This window comes from Ranitomeya imitator, chromosome 1 (assembly GCF_032444005.1).
Source record: "Ranitomeya imitator isolate aRanImi1 chromosome 1, aRanImi1.pri, whole genome shotgun sequence".
In the NCBI taxonomy this organism is placed as follows: Eukaryota; Metazoa; Chordata; class Amphibia; order Anura; family Dendrobatidae; genus Ranitomeya; species Ranitomeya imitator.
Genome location: NC_091282.1, coordinates 1,240,438,689 through 1,240,461,022, shown reverse-complemented (window position 1 = coordinate 1,240,461,022; position 22,334 = coordinate 1,240,438,689). Strand labels below are relative to the sequence as shown.

The 22,334-nt window shown below is 44.3% G+C and overlaps 1 protein-coding gene across 1 annotated transcript in view; it reads right to left on the bottom strand.

Annotated features, from left to right (window-relative positions):
* Positions 1 to 18,103: 18,103 nt before the first annotated feature.
* LOC138657394 (catenin alpha-2-like) overlaps positions 18,104 to 22,334 on the bottom strand; it is an 805,109-nt gene continuing 800,878 nt past the window's right edge. Inside the window, exon 7 of the mRNA XM_069745156.1 lies at positions 18,104 to 19,724. Within this exon, the coding sequence (XP_069601257.1) occupies positions 19,392 to 19,724 (333 nt within the window). The 3' untranslated portion in view covers positions 18,104 to 19,391. The remainder of the gene's footprint in view (positions 19,725 to 22,334) is intronic.

Sequence of the window (22,334 nt, the reverse complement as noted above, 5' to 3'; positions counted from 1 at the left end):
ATCTTCAGCCACGGCTCCGGCGCAGGCGTACTTTGCTCTGCCCTCTTGAGGGCAGAGGATAGTACTGCAGTGCGCAGGCGCCGGAAAGGTCAGAGGCCCGGCGCCTGCGCACTGCAGTACTTTGTCTGCCCTCAACAGGGCAGAGCAAAGTACGCCTGCGGCGGAGCCGTGGCTGAAGATCAGAAGAGGACGTCATGGAAAGAAGATAGGAGGCGCCGCAGTGGACCGGAGATGCCCATCCGACCTGACCAGCAGCGGGACCGCCCCTGGGTGAGTATAATCTAACATCTTTTTCTCCTTTTTCAGGTAACATCGGGGGCTTATCTACAGCATTACAGAATGCTGCAGATAAGCCCCTGATGCCGGTGGGATTACCTCACCCGCGATTTTCGGGGTGACAGGTTCCCTTTAAAAGAGACTTTACTTTGAACTTTTCTTGGGTCACTGCCTCATCACTGCACAGCGTGAATACCGCTGCACCACAATATAAAAAAACTCAATCATAGTCACATTTTAATTTTTGTTCCCTTCATCCATTAAAACAAACCATGGCAACTGATTCATTAATGAGAGTTCATTTGCAGTTTCTCAGCTGAGCACATTTATTCAGTTTAGTAACATATGGTCGAGCACCACCACTACTTCTTCTTGACAATATTGGGCACTCAGATCAAAGTCCCAGAAAATCCCTTTACTGATTTTGTCATACCCATTAAAGCCACTGATACATTTCCCTTGCAATACCACTCCTGCCCACGTGGTGTGCTGTTCATCATATGCACAGCTGCAAGGAACAGAGCACAAAGCACATTGTATCAGATCTGTTTAATTAAGGTATAGTTTCTTTAAAACTAAAACAGCGTCAAACCTATTCAAAGGCTTTATGTAGTAATGCAGCTCAATTACAGATAACATCAGATGAAATACGAGGACAACAACTGCACCGCCTCTGGAAGAAACAACTATGTTTTTCTTTCAAACATTTGGTGGATTAGAAAGAATAATAATAATAATAATAATAATAATAATAATAATCCACCAAACATTGTACATTATGTTTAGCAACAATTTGCGAACAAAAGTAAAGGAGAGACTGCAGGATCAGACTACACGTGGTTTGTTTGTTGTCTGTTACCATGGAGACACATAGATCAGCAAAAGAGCTGCAAAAAAAAATTAGGAAAACTTGTTATTAAAACCATGTACAAAGTTACTTTATTTTTCTATTCACTGAGACAATAAAAAAAAATGTCTTAGAAGGTGTACGGAGCTTTGCTTAAGGGGGCTCTTTAAATATGCATGACTTGCTGTGTTTTATGTGTTTTGATCTCCGCAGCATTGATTTTTTTCTTCCAATTCTCTCCATGCCATTTAAAAGACAATAGATGAAGAAGATGAAGCGTAAAATGAAATAAATCAGACTTCTCCGCGTTACCGTCTTAATTTTCCTTCTTCCTTTCCTAGGAGTTGGAGAGTGAAAATTGCAGAGCGATATGAAATTTTCTATTACGTGATGGGGTGCGGGTGACGTTCGACGCGTTTCACTCACAACTATCGAGGTCAAGGGGCTTCCCACTTCTCGACTGCTGAATGTACGGCAAAATATGGCAAGAAAGTTTCTGATGAAAATCACAAAGCAATAAGAAAATGAAGTTGAAAGTAGCAGTAAATGTATTTCTTTATCTTGTCTGCTGAAATTGCGGCTCCACTTAATATTTGCTGCCTGCACATTCTGAGTGTGTGGAATTGTAAATGCTTAAATAATTTCCCACCAAATGCTGTGCCTCCCCCTGAGTGAGATTTGACATGGGAGCGTTCCTGTGTATGCAGAACGTTTAGTGCCCTACTTACTGTGAATCATTGTCAGGAGAAAGAAAAAAATAAAACGTCAAGTTCTAACTTTTTCTTAAAAAAAAAAGTAAATTTTCAGATTCGGTAACCTTCCAACATGACAACGTCCAAAACACAAGGCCAAGTCGACCTGTCATTGGCTACAGGAGAACAAAGTGAAGGTTCTGGAGTGGCCATCTCAGTCTCCTGACCTCAATATCATTGAGCCACTCTGGGGAGATCTCATGCTAGACAGCCCAGGAATTTACAGGAACTGGAGGCTTTTTGCCAAGAAGAGTGGGCAGCTTTACCATCTGAGAAAATAAAGAACCTCATCCACAACTACCACAAAAGACTTCATTGATGTTAGAGGGGGCAATACACGATATTAAGAAATGGGGTACTCAAATGGATGGCATCAATTTTAATAGTCGTTCTGCGCGCGTTACTTATCCCAGGAGAAGGTTAAGTATATAACTGATTTTGTTTCTGTCAAAATATGGATGAGACCCTTTTGGGGTAATATAAGTGTGATTAAGCAAAATTGGTTGTCAATAGAGTTGAACCATACCCGAGAAATTCGATTTTCGGTAGATTTGCTCAAGTCAGAAAAAGGGTGATGGCCCATGTACATCATTGACGTGGGGACTAGTGTATGGAAGAAAAGACAGAAGATAGAAAAGCGGGGCACAAGGACAAGTACGGGGAGGGCCGATGATGAGCGTTTTCCAGTCCTCTATACTCCAACAAAATGGCATTCGCAGTAAATCACTAAAAATATGGATTAAAAAAAAATCTGATTTTTGCAAAGTTTAAAACTTGGTACCTCTACCGTTCAGCCGATATCTCGAGACGCTGCGACCCTAAATTAATGGGGTAGCTGGAATAAAGTAGCTCCGTACAAGGTCTAGTGGTCATAGTTGAATACTGCAGCTCAGCTGCTATAGAAGTGAATGGGATTTGAGCCCCAGAATGAGCACTACATAACATCCCGAGCTGTGCTGTTCCAGCTCAGTACTCAGCGATCTTTTGATGGCAAAGGTCAAGGTATATTTTTGAGTGCCGAAGTGCCAAGTGTCAGTCCCATATTGATATTATATTGATTTATTCGAAGGATAGGCCATCAATATCTTGTCACCCTACTACTTAGCTCATATATTGACCTTAGTCGCCAATAGACCAGAGAGTATGGAGCTGGAACAGCACAGTTCGGTAAATTGTGTAGTGCCCATACTGATGCTCAGATCACATTCACTTCCATAGGGGCTGAACAGGGATAATACATTAAGTGAAACATTTATGGACATAAAATATATATATACAGTATATCAATGGGAGGTATGTGTCACAGTGATGGCTGCTCTCTGTGGTGTAACCCGGAGTATTTTTCTCTAGTGCACGTAAGCACTAGGATGTTGTTTGGTGCACCTGGGTCCGGGTTGCGGGTAGCTATGAAGGATGGGCGGGTCTGGCTACCCACATACCTCATCTGTGGATGTGGTTACAGCCTACATAATGGAGGCTGTTGTTTGGCACATGGCCTGTTTTGCCGGATCTAAAGGCCGTTTACCTTGTGTTGTTGCTTAGGGGTTTATGGTGCAAATAAAACCACACAAACTTTTTAAAGAAACACGCCTCCTGTCTTCCTCCTGATGCACCTGAGTGAGTACGATCTCTACAATATATATCCATAACTGTTTTATTTGATTTATTATGCCTGTTTTTGTATATTTTTTTAATTTTTTTATTCATACAGTTTCATGAAAAGAAATGACAGTATATACTGACACCTGCGCAGGCCATTATGAAAGAATAAGTAGGTAACATAAACAGATTAGAAATACGTATCAGGGTCTAGAAAGACGGCTGACAACTGCTATGGTCGCTCAATATAAGTCGTTGTCACCTCGCGAGTTTTGTGGATGGCAAAAAAATAAGAAACTTTCTGAGTGATTTTTGATGTCCGGAGTAAAACAGTTATCTTCCCATACGAAAACAAAAGGTGAAAGTAATGAATTAGTGAGAAAAAGAACAAAAGACAAATGGACATCATTGATTTCCATGCACTTTCCCACAATAATTCTTTTTCTGGAAGCCATTAAGGTTGTTTTATTTATCCTGCCTAAAGTGGATTTTCCAATTTTAATACTTTATAGGCATTGGAGCTTCTTTTTCATTACGCAGAGGTCCAAATCTGCTACATAGTGTTAATTGATAAAATTCTTGATGTTGTCAGCCACCATTAGAGGGAGCCCAAGAGCTTTTCGCAGACACATTATACATCAAGCTCAGTAATGACACAGTGAGCTCCTGAGCGCCCTCCAGTGGTCAGTGCAATTATTTTCAATGAGACATGATTATCTATATACGTAATTGTCTAAGGGTCACTTCCGTCTGTCTGTCTGTCCTTCTGTCATGGTTATTCGTTCGCTGATTGGTCTCGGCAGCTGCCTGTCATGGCTGCCGTGACCAATCAGCGATGGCCACAGTCCGATTAGTCCCTCCCCTACTCCCCTGCACTCACTGCCCGGCGCCCGCTCCGTAATCCCCTCCACTCACCGCTCACACAGGGTTAATGGCAGCGGTAACGGCCCATAGTGTAACGCACTCCGTTACCACTGCTATTAACCCTGTGTGTCCCCAACTATTTACTATTGATGCTGCCTATGCAGCATCAATAGTAAAAATAGGTCATGTTAAAAATAATAAAAAAAACAAAAAACCTGCTATACTCACCATCCGTCGCCTTTCCCTCTCCTCGCCATGCTCCCGGGACCGCTCCATTGCAAGCGGCAGCACCGCTCCAAGGGCTGGTGTGCGACAAGGACCTGCCGTGACGTCACGGTCACATGACTGTGACGTCATCATAGGTCCTGCTCACACCAGCCCTGGGACCACCAGAAGCTGTCGCTTGCAATGGAGCGGTCCCGGGAGCATGGCGAGGAGAGGGAAAGGCGACAGATGGTGAGTATAGCAGGACTTCAACGGGCTATAGGTGAGTATATGTTTATTTTTTTTTTAAGTCTCTATACTACGTGGCTCTGTGCTGGGTAATATACAACGTGCCTGGGCAATATACTACGTGGCTCTGCTATATACTACGTGACTGGGCAATATACTATGTGACTGGGCAATATACTACGTGGCTGGGCAATACACTACGTGACTGGGCAATATACTACGTCACTGGGCAAAATACTTCGTGACTGGGCAATATACTACGTGACTGGGCAATACACTACGTGACTGGGCAAAATACTACGTGACTGGGCAATATACTACGTCAATGGGCAATATACTACGTGGCTGGGCAATATACTATGTGGCTCTGCTATATACTACGTGACTGGGCAATATACTACGTGGCTGGGCAATATACTATGTGGCTCTGCTATATACTACGTGACTGGGCAATATACTACGTGACTGGGCAATATACTACGTGACTGGGCAATATACTACGTGACTGGACAATATACTACGTGACTGGGCAATATACTACGTGACTGGGCAATATACTACGTGAATGGGCAATATACTACGTGGCTGGGCAATATACTACGTGACTGGGCAATATACTACGTGACTGGGCAATATACTACGTGGCTGGGCAATATACTACGTGGCTGGGCAATATACTCCGTGACTGAGCAATATACTACGTGACTGGGCAATATACTCCGTGACTGAGCAATATACTACGTGACTGGGCAATATACTACGTAGCTGGGCAATATACTACGTGACTGGGCAATATACTCCGTGACTGAGCAATATACTACGTGACTGAGCAATATACTACGTAGCTGGGCAATATACTACGTGACTGGGCAATATACTCCGTGACTGAGCAATATACTACATGGCTGGGCAATACGTGACTGGGCAATATACTACGTGGCTGGGCAATACGTGACTGGGCAATATACTACGTGACTGGGCAATATACTACGTGACTGGGCAATATACTCCGTGACTGAGCAATATACTACGTGACTGGGCAATATACTCCGTGACTGAGCAATATACTACGTGACTGGGCAATATACTACGTAGCTGGGCAATATACTACGTGACTGGGCAATATACTCCGTGACTGAGCAATATACTACGTGACTGGGCAATATACTACGTAGCTGGGCAATATACTACGTGACTGGGCAATATACTCCGTGACTGAGCAATATACTACATGGCTGGGCAATACGTGACTGGGCAATATACTACGTGGCTGGGCAATACGTGACTGGGCAATATACTATGTGACTGGGCAATATACTACGTGACTGGGCAATATACTACGTAGCTGGGCAATATACTACGTGACTGGGCAATATACTCCGTGACTGAGCAATATACTACGTGACTGGGCAATATACTCCGTGACTGAGCAATATACTACATGGCTGGGCAATACGTGACTGGGCAATATACTCCGTGGCTGGGCAATACGTGACTGGGCAATATACTACGTGACTGGGCAATATACTACGTGACTGGGCAATATACTACGTGACTGGGCAATATACTACGTGACTGGGCAATATACTACGTGAGTGGGCAATATACTACATGACTGAGCAATATACTACGTGACTGGTCAATATACTAACGTGACTGGACAATATACTACATCGCTGGGCAATATACGACGTGGACATGCATATTCTAGAATACCCGATGCATTAGAATCGGGCCACCATCTGGTCTATGTATATAATTGCCTAAGGGGTACTTCCGTCTGTTTGTCTGTCTGTCTGCAATTTCCGGAATGGAAATCCTGGGTCGCTGATTGGTCGCGGCCGGCCGAGATTGGGGTGGGATTTGAACACCGCTTCCCTTTCCGCAGTATACAGCATATACCAGACGTGGAGAGATGAACACAATACCGGGCAGGAAGCTGAGGTGGCCAGATAGCAGAGACAAGCTGAATATACTTATTTTTGTCTTCTAACCTTACTTTCTAAAGATGAGATGAATGTGTTTTTGAAACTCGTACCCACCGGATGTGCCAAATTTTCCCCCAAAATTTGATTTCCTGTGAATATTTTTGCACAAATGTCAACACCCTGAAAATAGATGTAGGGGAGAGAAATTGCGAGAGAGATGACTGCGCTGACTATGACAGCTTACATTCTACAGGAGAGAGAGGACCCCACTGACCATAAGAGCTTACACTCTACAGGAGAGAGAGAGGACCCCACTGACCATAAGAGCTTACACTCTACAGGAGAGAGAGGACCCCACTGACCATAAGAGCTTACACTCTACAGGGGAGAGAGAGGAACCCACTGACCATAAGAGCTTACACTCTACAGGAGAGAGAGGACCCCACTGACCATAAGAGCTTACACTCTACAGGAGAAAGAGGACCCCACTGACCATAAGAGCTTACACTCTACAGGAGAGAGAGGACCCCACTGACCATAAGAGCTTACACTCTACAGGAGAGAGAGGACCCCACTGACCATAAGAGCTTACACTCTACAGAAGAGAGAGGACCCCACTGACCATAAGAGCTTACACTCTACAGAAGAGAGAGGACCCCACTGACCATAAGAGCTTACACTCTACAGGAGAGAGAGGACCCCACTGACCATAAGAGCTTACAATCTACAGGAGAGAGAGAGGACCCCACTGACCATAAGAGCTTACACTCTACAGGAGAGAGAGGACCCCACTGACCATAAGAGCTTACACTCTACAGGAGAGAGATGACCCCACTGACCATAAGAGCTTACACTCTACAGGAGAGAGGACCCCGCTGACCATAAGAGCTTACACTCTACAGGAGAGAGAGGACCCCACTGACCATAAGAGCTTACACTTTACAGGAGAGAGGACCCCACTGACCATAAGAGCTTACACTCTACAGGAGAGAGGACCCCACTGACCATAAGAGCTTACACTCTACAGGAGAGAGAGGACTCCACTGACCATGAGATCATACACTGTACAGGAGAGAGAGGACCCCACTGACCATAAGATCATACACTCTACAGGAGAGAGAGGACCCCACTGACCATAAGAGCTTACACTCTACAGGAGAGAAAGGACCCCACTGACCATAAGAGCTTACACTCTACAGGAGAGAGGGGACCCCACTGACCATAAGAGCTTACACTCTACAGGAGAGAGAGGACCCCACTGACCATAAGAGCTTACACTCTACAGGAGAGAGAGGACCCCACTGACCATAAGAGCTTACACTCTACAGGAGAGCGCGGACCCCACTGACCATAAGAGCTTACACTCTACAGGAGAGAGAGGACCCCACTGACCATAAGAGATTACACTCTACAGGAGAGAGGACCCCACTGACCATAAGAGCTTACACTCTACAGGAGAGAGGACCCCACTGACCATAAGAGATTACACTCTACAGGAGAGAGAGGACCCCGCTGACCATAAGAGCTTACACTCTACAGGAGAGAGGACCCCACTGACCATAAGAGCTTACACTCTACAGGAGAGAGAGGACCCCACTGACCATAAGAGCTTACACTCTACAGGAGAGAGAGGACCCCACTGACCATAAGAGCTTATACTCTACAGGAGAGAGAAGACCCCACTGACCATAAGAGCTTACACTCTACAGGAGAGAGAAGACCCCACTGACCATAAGAGCTTACACTCTACAGGAGAGAGAAGACCCCACTGACCATAAGAGCTTACACTCTACAGGAGAGAGAAGACCCCACTGACCATAAGAGCTTACACTCTACAGGAGAGGGAGGACCTCACTGACCATAAGAGCTTACACTGTACAGGAGAGAGAAGACCCCACTGACCATAAGAGCTTACACTCTACAGGAGAGAGAAGACCCTACTGACCATAAGAGCTTACACTGTACTGGAGAGAGAGGACCCCACTGACCATAAGAGCTTACACTGTACTGGAGAGAGAGGACCCCACTGACCATAAGAGCTTACACTCTACAGGAGAGAGAGGACCCCACTGACCATAAGAGCTTACACTGTACAGGAGAGAGAAGACCCCACTGACCATAAGAGCTTACACCCTACAGGAGAGAGACGACCCCGCTGACCATAAGAGATTACACCCTACAGGAGAGAGACGACCCCGCTGACCATAAGAGCTTACACTCTACAGGAGAGAGAGGACCCCACTGACCATAAGAGCTTACACTCTACAGGAGAGAGAGAGGACCCCACTGACCATAAGAGCTTACACTGTACAGGAGAGAGAAGACCCCACTGACCATAAGAGCTTACACCCTACAGGAGAGAGACGACCCTGCTGACCATAAGAGATTACACCGTACAGGAGAGAGACGACCCCGCTGACCATAAGAGCTTACAATCTACAGGAGAGAGAGGACCCCACTGACCATAAGAGCTAACACTCTACAGGAGAGAGAGGACCCCACTGACCATAAGAGCTTACACTGTACAGGAGAGAGAAGACCTCACTGACCATAAGAGCTTACACTCTACAGGAGAGAGAAGACCCCACTGACCATAAGAGCTTACACTCTACAGGAGAGAGAGGACCCCACTGACCATAAGAGCTTACACTGTACTGGAGAGAGAGGACCCCACTGACCATAAGAGCTTACACTGTACTGGAGAGAGAGGACCCCACTGACCATAAGAGCTTACACTCTACAGGAGAGAGAGGACCCCACTGACCATAAGAGCTTACACTGTACTGGAGAGAGAGGACCCCACTGACCATAAGAGCTTACACTGTACTGGAGAGAGAGGACCCCACTGACCATAAGAGCTTACACTCTACAGGAGAGAGAAGACCCCACTGACCATAAGAGCTTACACTCTACAGGAGAGAGAGGACCCCACTGACCATAAGAGCTTACACCCTACAGGAGACAGACGACCCCGCTGACCATAAGAGATTACACCCTACAGGAGAGAGACGACCCCGCTGACCATAAGAGCTTACAATCTACAGGAGAGAGGACCCCACTGACCATAAGAGCTAACACTCTACAGGAGAGAGAGGACCCCACTGATCATAAGAGCTTACACTCTACAGGAGAGAGAGAGGACCCCACTGACCATAAGAGCTTACACTCTACAGGAGAGAGAGAGGACCCCACTGACCATAAGAGCTTACACTGTACAGGAGAGAGAAGACCCCACTGACCATAAGAGCTTACACCCTACAGGAGAGAGACGACCCTGCTGACCATAAGAGATTACACCCTACAGGAGAGAGACGACCCCGCTGACCATAAGAGCTTACACTCTACAGGAGAGAGAAGACCCCACTGACCATAAGAGCTTACACTCTACAGGAGAGGGAGGACCTCACTGACCATAAGAGCTTACACTGTACAGGAGAGAGAAGACCCCACTGACCATAAGAGCTTACACTCTACAGGAGAGAGAAGACCCTACTGACCATAAGAGCTTACACTGTACTGGAGAGAGAGGACCCCACTGACCATAAGAGCTTACACTGTACTGGAGAGAGAGGACCCCACTGACCATAAGAGCTTACACTCTACAGGAGAGAGAGGACCCCACTGACCATAAGAGCTTACACTGTACAGGAGAGAGAAGACCCCACTGACCATAAGAGCTTACACCCTACAGGAGAGAGACGACCCCGCTGACCATAAGAGATTACACCCTACAGGAGAGAGACGACCCCGCTGACCATAAGAGCTTACAATCTACAGGAGAGAGGACCCCACTGACCATAAGAGCTAACACTCTACAGGAGAGAGAGGACCCCACTGATCATAAGAGCTTACACTCTACAGGAGAGAGAGAGGACCCCACTGACCATAAGAGCTTACACTCTACAGGAGAGAGAGAGGACCCCACTGACCATAAGAGCTTACACTGTACAGGAGAGAGAAGACCCCACTGACCATAAGAGCTTACACCCTACAGGAGAGAGACGACCCTGCTGACCATAAGAGATTACACCGTACAGGAGAGAGACGACCCCGCTGACCATAAGAGCTTACAATCTACAGGAGAGAGAGGACCCCACTGACCATAAGAGCTAACACTCTACAGGAGAGAGAGGACCCCACTGACCATAAGAGCTTACACTGTACAGGAGAGAGAAGACCTCACTGACCATAAGAGCTTACACTCTACAGGAGAGAGAAGACCCCACTGACCATAAGAGCTTACACTCTACAGGAGAGAGAGGACCCCACTGACCATAAGAGCTTACACTGTACTGGAGAGAGAGGACCCCACTGACCATAAGAGCTTACACTGTACTGGAGAGAGAGGACCCCACTGACCATAAGAGCTTACACTCTACAGGAGAGAGAGGACCCCACTGACCATAAGAGCTTACACTCTACAGGAGAGAGAGGACCCCACTGACCATAAGAGCTTACACTGTACTGGAGAGAGAGGACCCCACTGACCATAAGAGCTTACACTGTACTGGAGAGAGAGGACCCCACTGACCATAAGAGCTTACACTCTACAGGAGAGAGAAGACCCCACTGACCATAAGAGCTTACACTCTACAGGAGAGAGAGGACCCCACTGACCATAAGAGCTTACACCCTACAGGAGACAGACGACCCCGCTGACCATAAGAGATTACACCCTACAGGAGAGAGACGACCCCGCTGACCATAAGAGCTTACAATCTACAGGAGAGAGGACCCCACTGACCATAAGAGCTTACACTCTACAGGAGAGAGAGGACCCCACTGATCATAAGAGCTTACACTCTACAGGAGAGAGAGAGGACCCCACTGACCATAAGAGCTTACACTCTACAGGAGAGAGAGAGGACCCCACTGACCATAAGAGCTTACACTGTACAGGAGAGAGAAGACCCCACTGACCATAAGAGCTTACACCCTACAGGAGAGAGACGACCCTGCTGACCATAAGAGATTACACCCTACAGGAGAGAGACGACCCCGCTGACCATAAGAGCTTACAATCTACAGGAGAGAGAGGACCCCACTGACCATAAGAGCTAACACTCTACAGGAGAGAGAGGACCCCACTGACCATAAGAACTTACACTCTACAGGAGAGAGAGGACCCCACTGACCATAAGAGCTTACACTCTACAGGAGAGAGAGAACCCCACTGACCATAAGAGCTTACACTCTACAGGAGAGAGAGAACCCCACTGACCATAAGAGCTAACACTCTACAGGAGAGAGAGGACCCCACTGATCATAAGAGCTTACACTCTACAGGAGAGAGAGGACCCCACTGACCATAAGAGCTTACACTCTACAGGAGAGAGAGAACCCCACTGACCATAAGAGCTTACACTCTACAGGAGAGAGAGAGGACCCCACTGACTATAAGAGCTTACACTCTACAGGAGAGAGAGAACCCCACTGACCATAAGAGCTTACACTCTACAGGAGAGAGAGAACCCCACTGACCATAAGAGCTTACACTCTACAGGAGAGAGAGAACCCCACTGACCATAAGAGCTAACACTCTACAGGAGAGAGAGGACCCCACTGATCATAAGAGCTTACACTCTACAGGAGAGAGAGAACCCCACTGACCATAAGAGCTTACACTCTACAGGAGAGAGAGAACCCCACTGACCATAAGAGCTTACACTCTACAGGAGAGAGAGAGGACCCCACTGACTATAAGAGCTTACACTCTACAGGAGAGAGAGGACCCCACTGACCATAAGAGCTTACACTCTACAGGAGAGAGAGGACCCCACTGATCATAAGAGCTTACACTCTACAGGAGAGAGAGGACCCCACTGATCATAAGAGCTTACACTCTACAGGAGAGAGAGGACCCCACTGATCATAAGAGCTTACACTCTACAGGAGAGAGAGGACCCCACTGACCATAAGAGCTTACACTCTACAGGAGAGAGAGGACCCCACTGACCATAAGAGCTTACACTCTACAGGAGAGAGAGGACCCCACTGACCATAAGAGCTTACACTCTACAGGAGAAAGAGGACCTCACTGACCATAAGAACTTACAATCTACAGGAGAGAGAGGCTTACCCAATGACTCTGAAGATAGAAAATAACTCTGTTGTTCAATCTGTGCTCCACTGGGAACGGCTAATCTGTGATGTTTCAGGTACTGACCACCACTGTGCAATGGGTGGTAATCCTCTAGATGTCTTGGCCGCATGGCATTATGTTTAAGCAATGCAAAATGATATTAGCCCGCTCTCTGATGCTTTAGCAGTTTGGGAAATTGTGCCAGAAAAAAACAAAAACAGGCAGAGATGCTTTACCTGTCTAACTCAATACAATTGCAGGGTGCAGCGGACCCAAGTAAATTGGCAGCTGCACAGGTGCAATAATACCAAATGAAACAGCCAGCCTTCCATCAGGGATTGGCCGTGTGGCACAACAATGCAAAAAAATATTCTCTGTATGTGGCAATGATCACACAAGGAATGCAGAGCATCTGGTTCTCAGCCTATTAATGACGCTCTATGGTGGGCTGCCCAGTGCTAACTATAATGCATCGTGTGTGAACAGATTAGTTAGAATAGGACTGGCAAACGTAAGGACCATTGCCACATGCAGAGTATATTTTTTTTGCATTGGTGTGCCACACGGCCAATCCCTGATGGAAGCCTGGCTGTTTCATTAGGTATTATTGCACCTGGGCAGTTGCCATTTTACTTGGGTCCGCTGCACCCTGTCAGTGCATTTGTATTGAGGACCAGTTAGACAGGAAAGCTTCTCTGCCCGTTTTTGTTTTTTTCTTGAATATTGGAGAAATTGTGCCCACCAAGTGAATCAAAACTCAAATTGTTCAAATTTATGTGAAGCCACGATTTTCAGGAAATTCGACTCAAATGCTCCACAGATCGATCTGCTCATTTGAGGAAAATTTGATTTAGTCTCAGACGAATTCTCAACTAAAATGCTTGTGCATGTCCTAATGATCTCCCGCCTGTACTACTGCAACATACTCCTCTGTGGCCTACCTTCTAACACTCTCGCATCTCTCCAGTCCGTCCTTAACTCTGCTGCCCGACAAATTCATCTCTCTCCTCGCTACACTCCTGCTTCAGCTCTTTGCAAATCCCTTCACTGGCTCCCAATTTCCCAGTGTATCCAGTTTAATCTACTAACACTGACCTACAAAGCCATCCATAACCTTTCTCCTCCGTATATTTCCGAACTAATCTCTCAAGATCTTCCCTCACGTAATCTCCGGTCCTCCCAAGACCTCCTGCTCTCCTCCACACTTATTCGCTCCTCACCCAACCGCCTCCAAGACTTCTCCCGCATATCCCCCATCCTCTGGAATTCTGAGCCCCAACACATCAGACTATCAACCACATTCGGATCCTTCATACGGAACCTGAAAACCCATCTCTTCAAAGAAGCTTACAACATGTAAAGACCACGCTGCCACCTCAACACCATCGGAGCTACTGCAACCCCCGACCTATGGTCTCCTTCCCCATAATCCTGTAGAATGTAAGCCCACAAGGGCAGGGTTCTCGTCCCTCTGTACCAGTCTGTCATTGTTAGTTTTGTTTACTGTAAGTGATATTTGTGTTTTGATGTAACCCATTCTCATGTACAGCACCATGGAATTAATGGTGCTATATAAATAATAATAATAATTAATTAATTTCTACTAACTGGAGCACTTTGGGATTTCCTGCTCGTAAGAATTCAACTTATGAGTAGGAAAACACAGTTATGAGTAGATAAAGGTTTGAACCAAAATTTCTCCTTCTTTTTCTGTGTTTTAGGGTTTTATGAATCAGTCTAATTATTGGGGCTCCTGCCGTCCCTGGTAAAACACATCCACTTCTCTAACTTTTAATGAGTTTTTGTGCAAAATTTTAAGAAAGTGAAAATAAAACTTTGTGCAATTTGCAACTTTTGCGCAAATTGTAAACTTTTTGCTGCTCAGGTTATCATTGCCTTTACATCTACGCGGAGGGTTTGAAGGTCTGAAACACGGGGCTTTAATGCATTTCCCATCCTGGAAAATTTCTATGGTAATTATCGACAAAAGAAACGCGGTCAAATCTTTGTATCCAAAACTTTGACTTTCCCAGATCCCGAGTGCTTGTAACTCGCATTTCGCAACCTGTGTTTTACGTAAAAAAAAAAAAAATGAAACAGAAAATGATTGCACGTCATTATATAAACTAGGGAAGGAAGCGACGGTGTGTCGAGGCCCGGGAACGAGATGTCATTCTACACCTACGGTAATTGCAGGCTGCGGTGTCATTATTCCTCGCTTAGACCCATTGCGGCAGCTGTTAGACGGTTTTTACAAATCCCCACTAGAATACGCTATAAACAAAAATATACAGAGAAGGGTAAAAAAAAAAAAAAAAAACCTCTCTCCGAACACTTATGTAAATGATAACACTAGGTAATTTCGCTCCTGATGCTGATGTGAAAAAGAACAACAAAAAAAACATAAAAAAGCGACATAAAGATCATCTCGGAACCGACAAAAACACAGTTTATATTTATGGTGGTGACTTTTACAAATTTAAAGGAGATATCTAAAAAATAAAAAATTCTCAGACAAACTTCCAGGAAATTCTAAGGCCAACAACCTACTGTATGTCACATGTGCCACATAGGTCCTGTTTGCCTGGCCCAATGGCTTTGATGAAGGTGGATACATCAGGATGGCCAACCGGAGCTCATCACGAAGTGTAGGACCACCCTGGCCATATGGGTATAGGACCCCTTATAAGACTTTACCTGACACCTGAATTACATTTTTTTCTAGGCATGAACTGTTTTAAAATACTAATCGGAGGCACATTTACTCATCTTTTACCACCCCTGCAGATCTAACACAGTCTGATCCATGCAGTTATTACCAGTACGCCTGCAGTCGGTGATTGTCTGCAGTGGTCAGATGACTCAAGGAGCAGGTAATTGAATGTTTCTCTGATGACGTCCTCCTCTGGTCAATCACAGGTTGCAGGAGTCCTGATAACTTACAAACGGAGCAGACATTGCTTCCGGAACCAGCGGCGCTGGATCCAGGTAGGGTGCGGAAGAGACGATGGAGTATGACTGTTTAGTATTTTAAAACCATTCATGCATAGAAAAAATAAATGTATTTAAGTGTTGGACAACCCCTGAGGAGCACAGGAGCAGCTCCTCCTCCCCGGTCCTGCTAGAATTAGGGCGCCAACCTCCGCAGCTAGGCCGGGCAACTGATAGGGACTACTAGGGACTAGTGATGAGCGAGTGTACTTGTTGCTCGGGTAAACTCCGAGTATTTATGACTTCTCGGAGATTTAGTTTTCATCGCCTCAGCTGAATGATTTACAGCTATTAGCCAGCCTGAGTACGTGTGGGGGTTGCCTGGTTGCTAGGGAATCCCCACATGTAATCAAGCTGGCTAATAGCTGTAAATCATTCAGCTGAGGCAATGAAAACTAAATCTCCGAGAAGTCATAAATACTCGGAGTTTACCCGAGCAATGAGTACACTCGCTCATCACTAATTGAGACCCAACCTTCCATTTAGAAATTAGTTTTGTCTATTTTTTTAAAGATGCAGCAACATGCAGACCCATAGATTTAAGATAATGTAGCGAATGGAGCATGTAGGACCCTCATCGATTAGCTGAAGTTCCCTTCTCTCTGGAGGACCCAGCGTCCGTGCGTTGCACAGACGACCTATTGATTTTAATAGACGCAGGATGCAATACTTTCTTTCCCCAGCGGTGGTGCTGTTTTGCGAGATTCTCCATCATCTGATTGGTGGAAAATCCAGAAGAAGAAAACGTTGCAATGAGCTGAATATTGTATTATTCTTCTGCCAAAGGATGGGAGTATTGTAGTAAGTGGATCACAGGGCATATTGAGACTGTGCCCATTACTCCATTTCTAACATTAATCCTGTCTTCATGAATACTTTTACATAAAAAATGCATCACAGTAGACGCAGGACTGAAAACAAAGGCCAGCGCCTCAATATTACCATAGCATGGTGTCAGCTACTATTATCCAATCTGCTCATACTAATCTTCCTGGTTCACATCTCGGCCTATTAAGAGTTAAATCAACTCGGGGAAAAGTGTCAATGCACATATAGTGTTCAAATCCAATGTTTTAGTTAACATCCCCCCTACACACATCAAAAAATTCACAGAAACATAAAACAGAACAGATGTATCCCATATAGTTGCCAAGCATCTCAATCATAGCTCTATTAATAATAGTAGCCTTAATTCAATCCGACGCACCACACAGAGACGTCTTCCTACACAGTCCTCTGCGCTTATCTAGAGGATGGAGGCTGAAAAGATGGTACTGTGCCTTTAAGGAGGTAAGTGACAATATGAACAGGTAGCAAGAATCTTAAAACAATCCAGTGTATAATAAACAGCAGTGATACCCAGGCTTAGGTGAGGTCAGCCATATTCGTGGTGAACAAACAGGCGCCCGCTTCCTAGACCGAGATCTGAGAAGCTTCAGATCCCGGCTGATCACGGGTAATAGTGACCGTGACATCTAAGAAGTTTCACAGTTTAGCTGCTCCCTCTGCGAGATCATCACCAGCCCCCTCCTAGAGACATTGCCAGTTGCATCACATATACTGTAATATTCCAAGTATTAGATAAATGATCAACTGATCACTGCTTAGGCCTCAGTCATGAAAAAAAAACATTAAAGGGAATCTGACATCAGCTCGATGTAGAGGCTGAGACCCTGATTCCTGCGATGTATCATTTAGTTTTCTGGGTGCAGCAGTTCAGATACAATCACAGTTTTCTCTGCTGCAGATCTGGAAGGTCTCTGAATAACCCCGCCCACACCGCTGATTGGCTGCTCTGTATATTGACAGAAACCTGCCAATCAGTGGTGGGGGCGTGGTTGGACCAGAAGGCAGGAGACACCTAGTCCTGTAGTGATAATCTCCTGCTGATAAAAGACTAATTGTATCGAAACAGCAAAGCGCAGCCTAGTAAATGACACGTATCTGGAAACAGGTTCTCAGCCCCTTTATCATGCTGCTCTCAGATTACATAGCACAAACCTACTAATTGCTTCCCTTTAAAAAAAAAAAAAAAGAAAAAAAGTAGAGTTTACCATAAACAACATAATCTACATACATCATAAAATAAATCACTTGGCCCTGATGAGGCTGGTTTACTTACTTTGCAAATCCATCCCAGAATGATTCTTCAGTTCTTTCTGAATATTCATGATGCAGAGGAGAAAGGCTAGAGCCATGAAACTCAGAGGAGGACCCAGCGGCAGAGTATGATATTTTTCTTCGTTAACCCTTTCCTAACCCATCCGCTTATTACACTTTGTTTTTAATGTGAATAAATATTTTTTTTTTTATGGGAATTTGTTAAAAATCAAATTATCTTGCTGATTTTGAACAAATCTGCTCTGCTGATTTAGAATTTTGGCAGAATAGTTCTTGTCTAATGGGTACGATTGTTCTAGTGGCAGATCCTCTTGAAGTAAACACCATCTACACAATGCTGTCCGGTAGAGATAAGCGGATCGCTTTGCGGAACTCTGGTCCAGAATCCAGATCAGTTGACAGCTGGACGTGTGACCCGTAATTCTCATTTCGTCTGAGGTCCCCGGAGCAGCATTTAATTTGTCATGGTTGGCACAACTTCATCTATGATGTCGCACAACCCCCAAAAGTCTCATTAGGGACGCCGTAAGGTTAGAGATTCATGGGCCTCCCGTCAAGCTGTCAGATACCACTGACCTGGATGTCGGACTGGAGTCTCGCAAATCAAACCGGTCATCCCTACTTACCAGGAGTTCTTGCCTAGCTTATAGTTGTGCTCTATAAGGATATAGTTCTGAATAGCAGCTCTATGCAGGGGCGGACTGGCCACAGGAGAACAGGACAATCATCTGGTAGGCCACTGTGAAAAAGTACTAATAAGCTGTGCTATTATACATGTTTCATAATTTGCCGAAAAAAATCATTCATTAAACAAGCTAGCCAAATTCATCTTACATAGAAGCAAAAGTAACTTTGTGTGCTAGGGTCAGGTTATTTTTGCACATAGCGGAACATTTGGCCCCAAGAACCAATGTTAATGGTGGGCCTTTGCCAATCCAGTCCGACACTGGCTCCATGCTAGCTTCATTGTCTTTTGGGAATCTGTGGTGGTCAGAAATCCACATCTTAGCTCATCATTGGATCGGATTGTTGCAGCTATACTTCTTTCCATGCAATGACTGATTTAAATTAGCATAAGCCCAGCAAAAATTCACGCAGAAGGTCAAATGTATCACAGTCAGGAAATAACAGTCATAAACCACAAGCAACGAAGCTTACAGGAATAGAAGAAAATAAAATAACTGCTGCCTAAAAAAAGCTCAACAGCCCCCGAAAAGTAAATACCATTGATTCAAAAATGACCTAAAAGCCTTTGGTGATTTATCACGTGTAGAACCAAATTTTGTTAATGTTCTTCCTTTTCTGTGCCAAAAACAAGTTCAATTGAACACAAAAAAACAACTATTTACCGACGCGTTTCTCAAACTCCGAGCATCTCCAATTCCTAATTACACCTTAACAATATCATAAGCATCTCCGAAGAGCTTCACGCAGAAAAAGCCTACAAGAGAAACAATTAACCAATACTTATTGAAGTGTTAAAAAAAGATTAGCTCTCCCTCCCCAGGAAAAGTAATTATCGTGAGGTTCGGCGAGCTCAATACAATTTCGGTCATTCCGAAAAAAAATTGCCAGCCACCGGTCAAAAATAAACAAAGGAGACCTACGTTGTTCATGTACTCGCTCAGCAGGTCTTGAAGGGCTTGTCGGACAGCGTTGCACTCAGCTACGATTCTCTCTCTCCTGTCGTCACGCGTGCACGAGGAGTCCGCCATCAAGGCCGCCCCACTGATGATGCTCTCCAGCCTCTCCTCAAGAGATGGCCGGCACCGGGCTTCACTAAAAGTAAAAGGGTCTAGAATGATCTTGTTCTGTGGAAACAACAAGAAGAAACTTTTTATTAATATTTTTTCTTTGCGATCAATGGTATCCTTACATTTTTTTTTCCCCCATCATACCAGTGCCTCGTTGTATGAAAATTGGGGTTTTGGTAAATAATTGGTCAGTTTTTCGACAATGTAAAGGAAAAATTCGAAAGATGAGTGGTTAAGATGACCATCTTTTGAAAAAAAAACATGACTTCTAGATACTCCGTTGGGTGATATTTATGCAATTGTCTATGAAGCCATGTAAAATAATATGCATTTCAGCTTTTTGAACACATTTCAAGAATTTATTAAATTTGTATGACAAGAAAATGGAGTCTGTAATAAGATTTGTGGAACCTTAATCAAGGATGCATCTTGTAACGACAGCATCGCCCAATTGTAAATGCCTTGTGTTCTTACCAGCAAATGATGGAAACATTGATACTAAAGATCAGTTAATCAATTCTTAATATCAAATTCATTTAGAATTTTCCAAAATTTGAAGATTCTAGCAAATCTGACATTTTTGTGAATTCGGTTCATCCAAATCTAGCAAAATGGTGGCAAAACTGCTACCGTTCTGCTGGATTCCTGTAGGCCACAAAGGCACTAAAATGTTGAAAAGCAATAAAAAAAATCATATTCACCTAACCCCTCACCTGTCCTTGTCCCTGAGCTCCCTGCCGGTCCCCTGTTGTCTTCCTAGGCCCCCACTTTGATCACCTCCTCTGTCCGGAAGAACTGATGAAGAGTAAAGAGGAGAACAGAGCCGAAGCAGGTGCTTTAAGAACCTAGTGAAGGACCAGCGGTGAGCTGCAACAGTCCGGACAGTATGAGTATGATATTTTATTTTTTGGTAATCTCTTCCTGGACCACCCATTTATAAAGATTTAGGGTTTGAAGACCTCAGAACATAAAAAGAAGCTTTTTATGGCTTTCAAGGCACACCTCTACGGCTGCCCTGCTGGCCGCTGCCCATCGTTTGGTCCTCAGGGTCTCTTCTTTCAGCTGTAACGCGACTCATCTGACTGTTCTTCTTCACTGTTCACCAGGACTTGAAGCCATGACCAGTACTCAGCGGGTCTCTGTGTTACATAAGGTCATGAGGTAAGTCATGTTTTCACGATGTTGTGACTTTACGACATGGGGCCAGACGATGGGCAGTGAGCAGCATGGCGACTGGAGACGTGAACGTTGAGGTATTAATTGTTTTTTTTTTAAGTTTTCTGATCTTTTACAGTTATTAAAAATGATGGTTGGGCATTTTATTGGGGAGGGATCCTCGTGAATTTAATTCAAAGTACATGGCACCTAAAATTTCTCAAATTTGATCCTCCTCTTGTGTCCACCCATACATTTCCATAAATTTCTCTAATTTTTCACAATACACATTCACTCAGACACATATAGCATAAAGAACACATTTTTATTTTTTTTTCTCAAAGGTGGCCATCTCGAAATGGTCATCTTAGGATATCTGAAGCCAAGAGGAAAGGAAATGAAGGACATAAACTATGTGTATTCCAGTCTCTCTTATCAAATCCCTTTTTTTTCCTGGCACTAGTTCCCCAAATGCTCAAGCATACCAAATATTCATCATACAGTATACTTTACTCATTACAGCAACAGAAATCAAGTTTGCAATGAAAAAAAATACAGTGACCATAAAAACTTCAAAAATCAACCCTTATTCTGATTTTGTGGGCAATATACAATGATGTGAAAAGCCGTTTTTTATGTTTGGCAAGAAATTCCTCAACAGATGGTTTGCTGAATTAGTTGTTTGATGTCTAAAACAAAACCACAAGGTGACCTCTAAGCCTGTTAACAGGCATCCATTACACTTTTATCGAGTTTTATGGGGCCTTTAGTGTTCTACTAAATGTTACAAGAAAATCTGTTCTTGAAAAACAAAAAAAAAGACAAAGAAGAGAGCTCTTGACCTAAAAGAATCAGATACCACAACGTCAGCATCAATTTTTCTTCTGGTACATAAATCAGATAAACTGATGCACTTTCTTCCTAATAGAACTAAATTCTAATTCTAAATATTATAAAAAAAAAAGAAACTGGTTCAAAAATGGGAAATATGTACTGTATTATTATATGAAAGAACAAGAATATAACGTAAAAATCATACCAAAACTATAAAATAAAGAAAAAGGAAGTCTGCTTCTCACGGAGCATCAATATATGGAAAAGGTAGAAAAGCTTTGCCACTGGCTAAGAAAAAGCTTGCTGAAACAGAAACCTTCCCAATTATTTTTTTCTGCAGCGAAAGTCTAGACCAGGGGTCCCCAACTCCAGTCCTCAAGGCCCACCAACATGTCATGTTTTCAGGATTTCCTTAATCTTGCCCAGGTAATAATTGCATCACCTGTGCAATGCAAAGGAAATCCTGAAAACATGACCTGTTGGTGGGCCTTGAGGACTGGAGTTGGGGACCTCTGGTCTAGACAATTTAAGACTCAACCCTCCATCTTAAAGGGGTTTTCTAGTTTATACCCTTTTCTTAGCCCTCTTAGGTGCTGATCACATCTCATTTTTGCACATGTTGGAGGCATTGGATACATCGCTAAATCCAGTAGGGAGGTAAATTATCTTGATAAACAA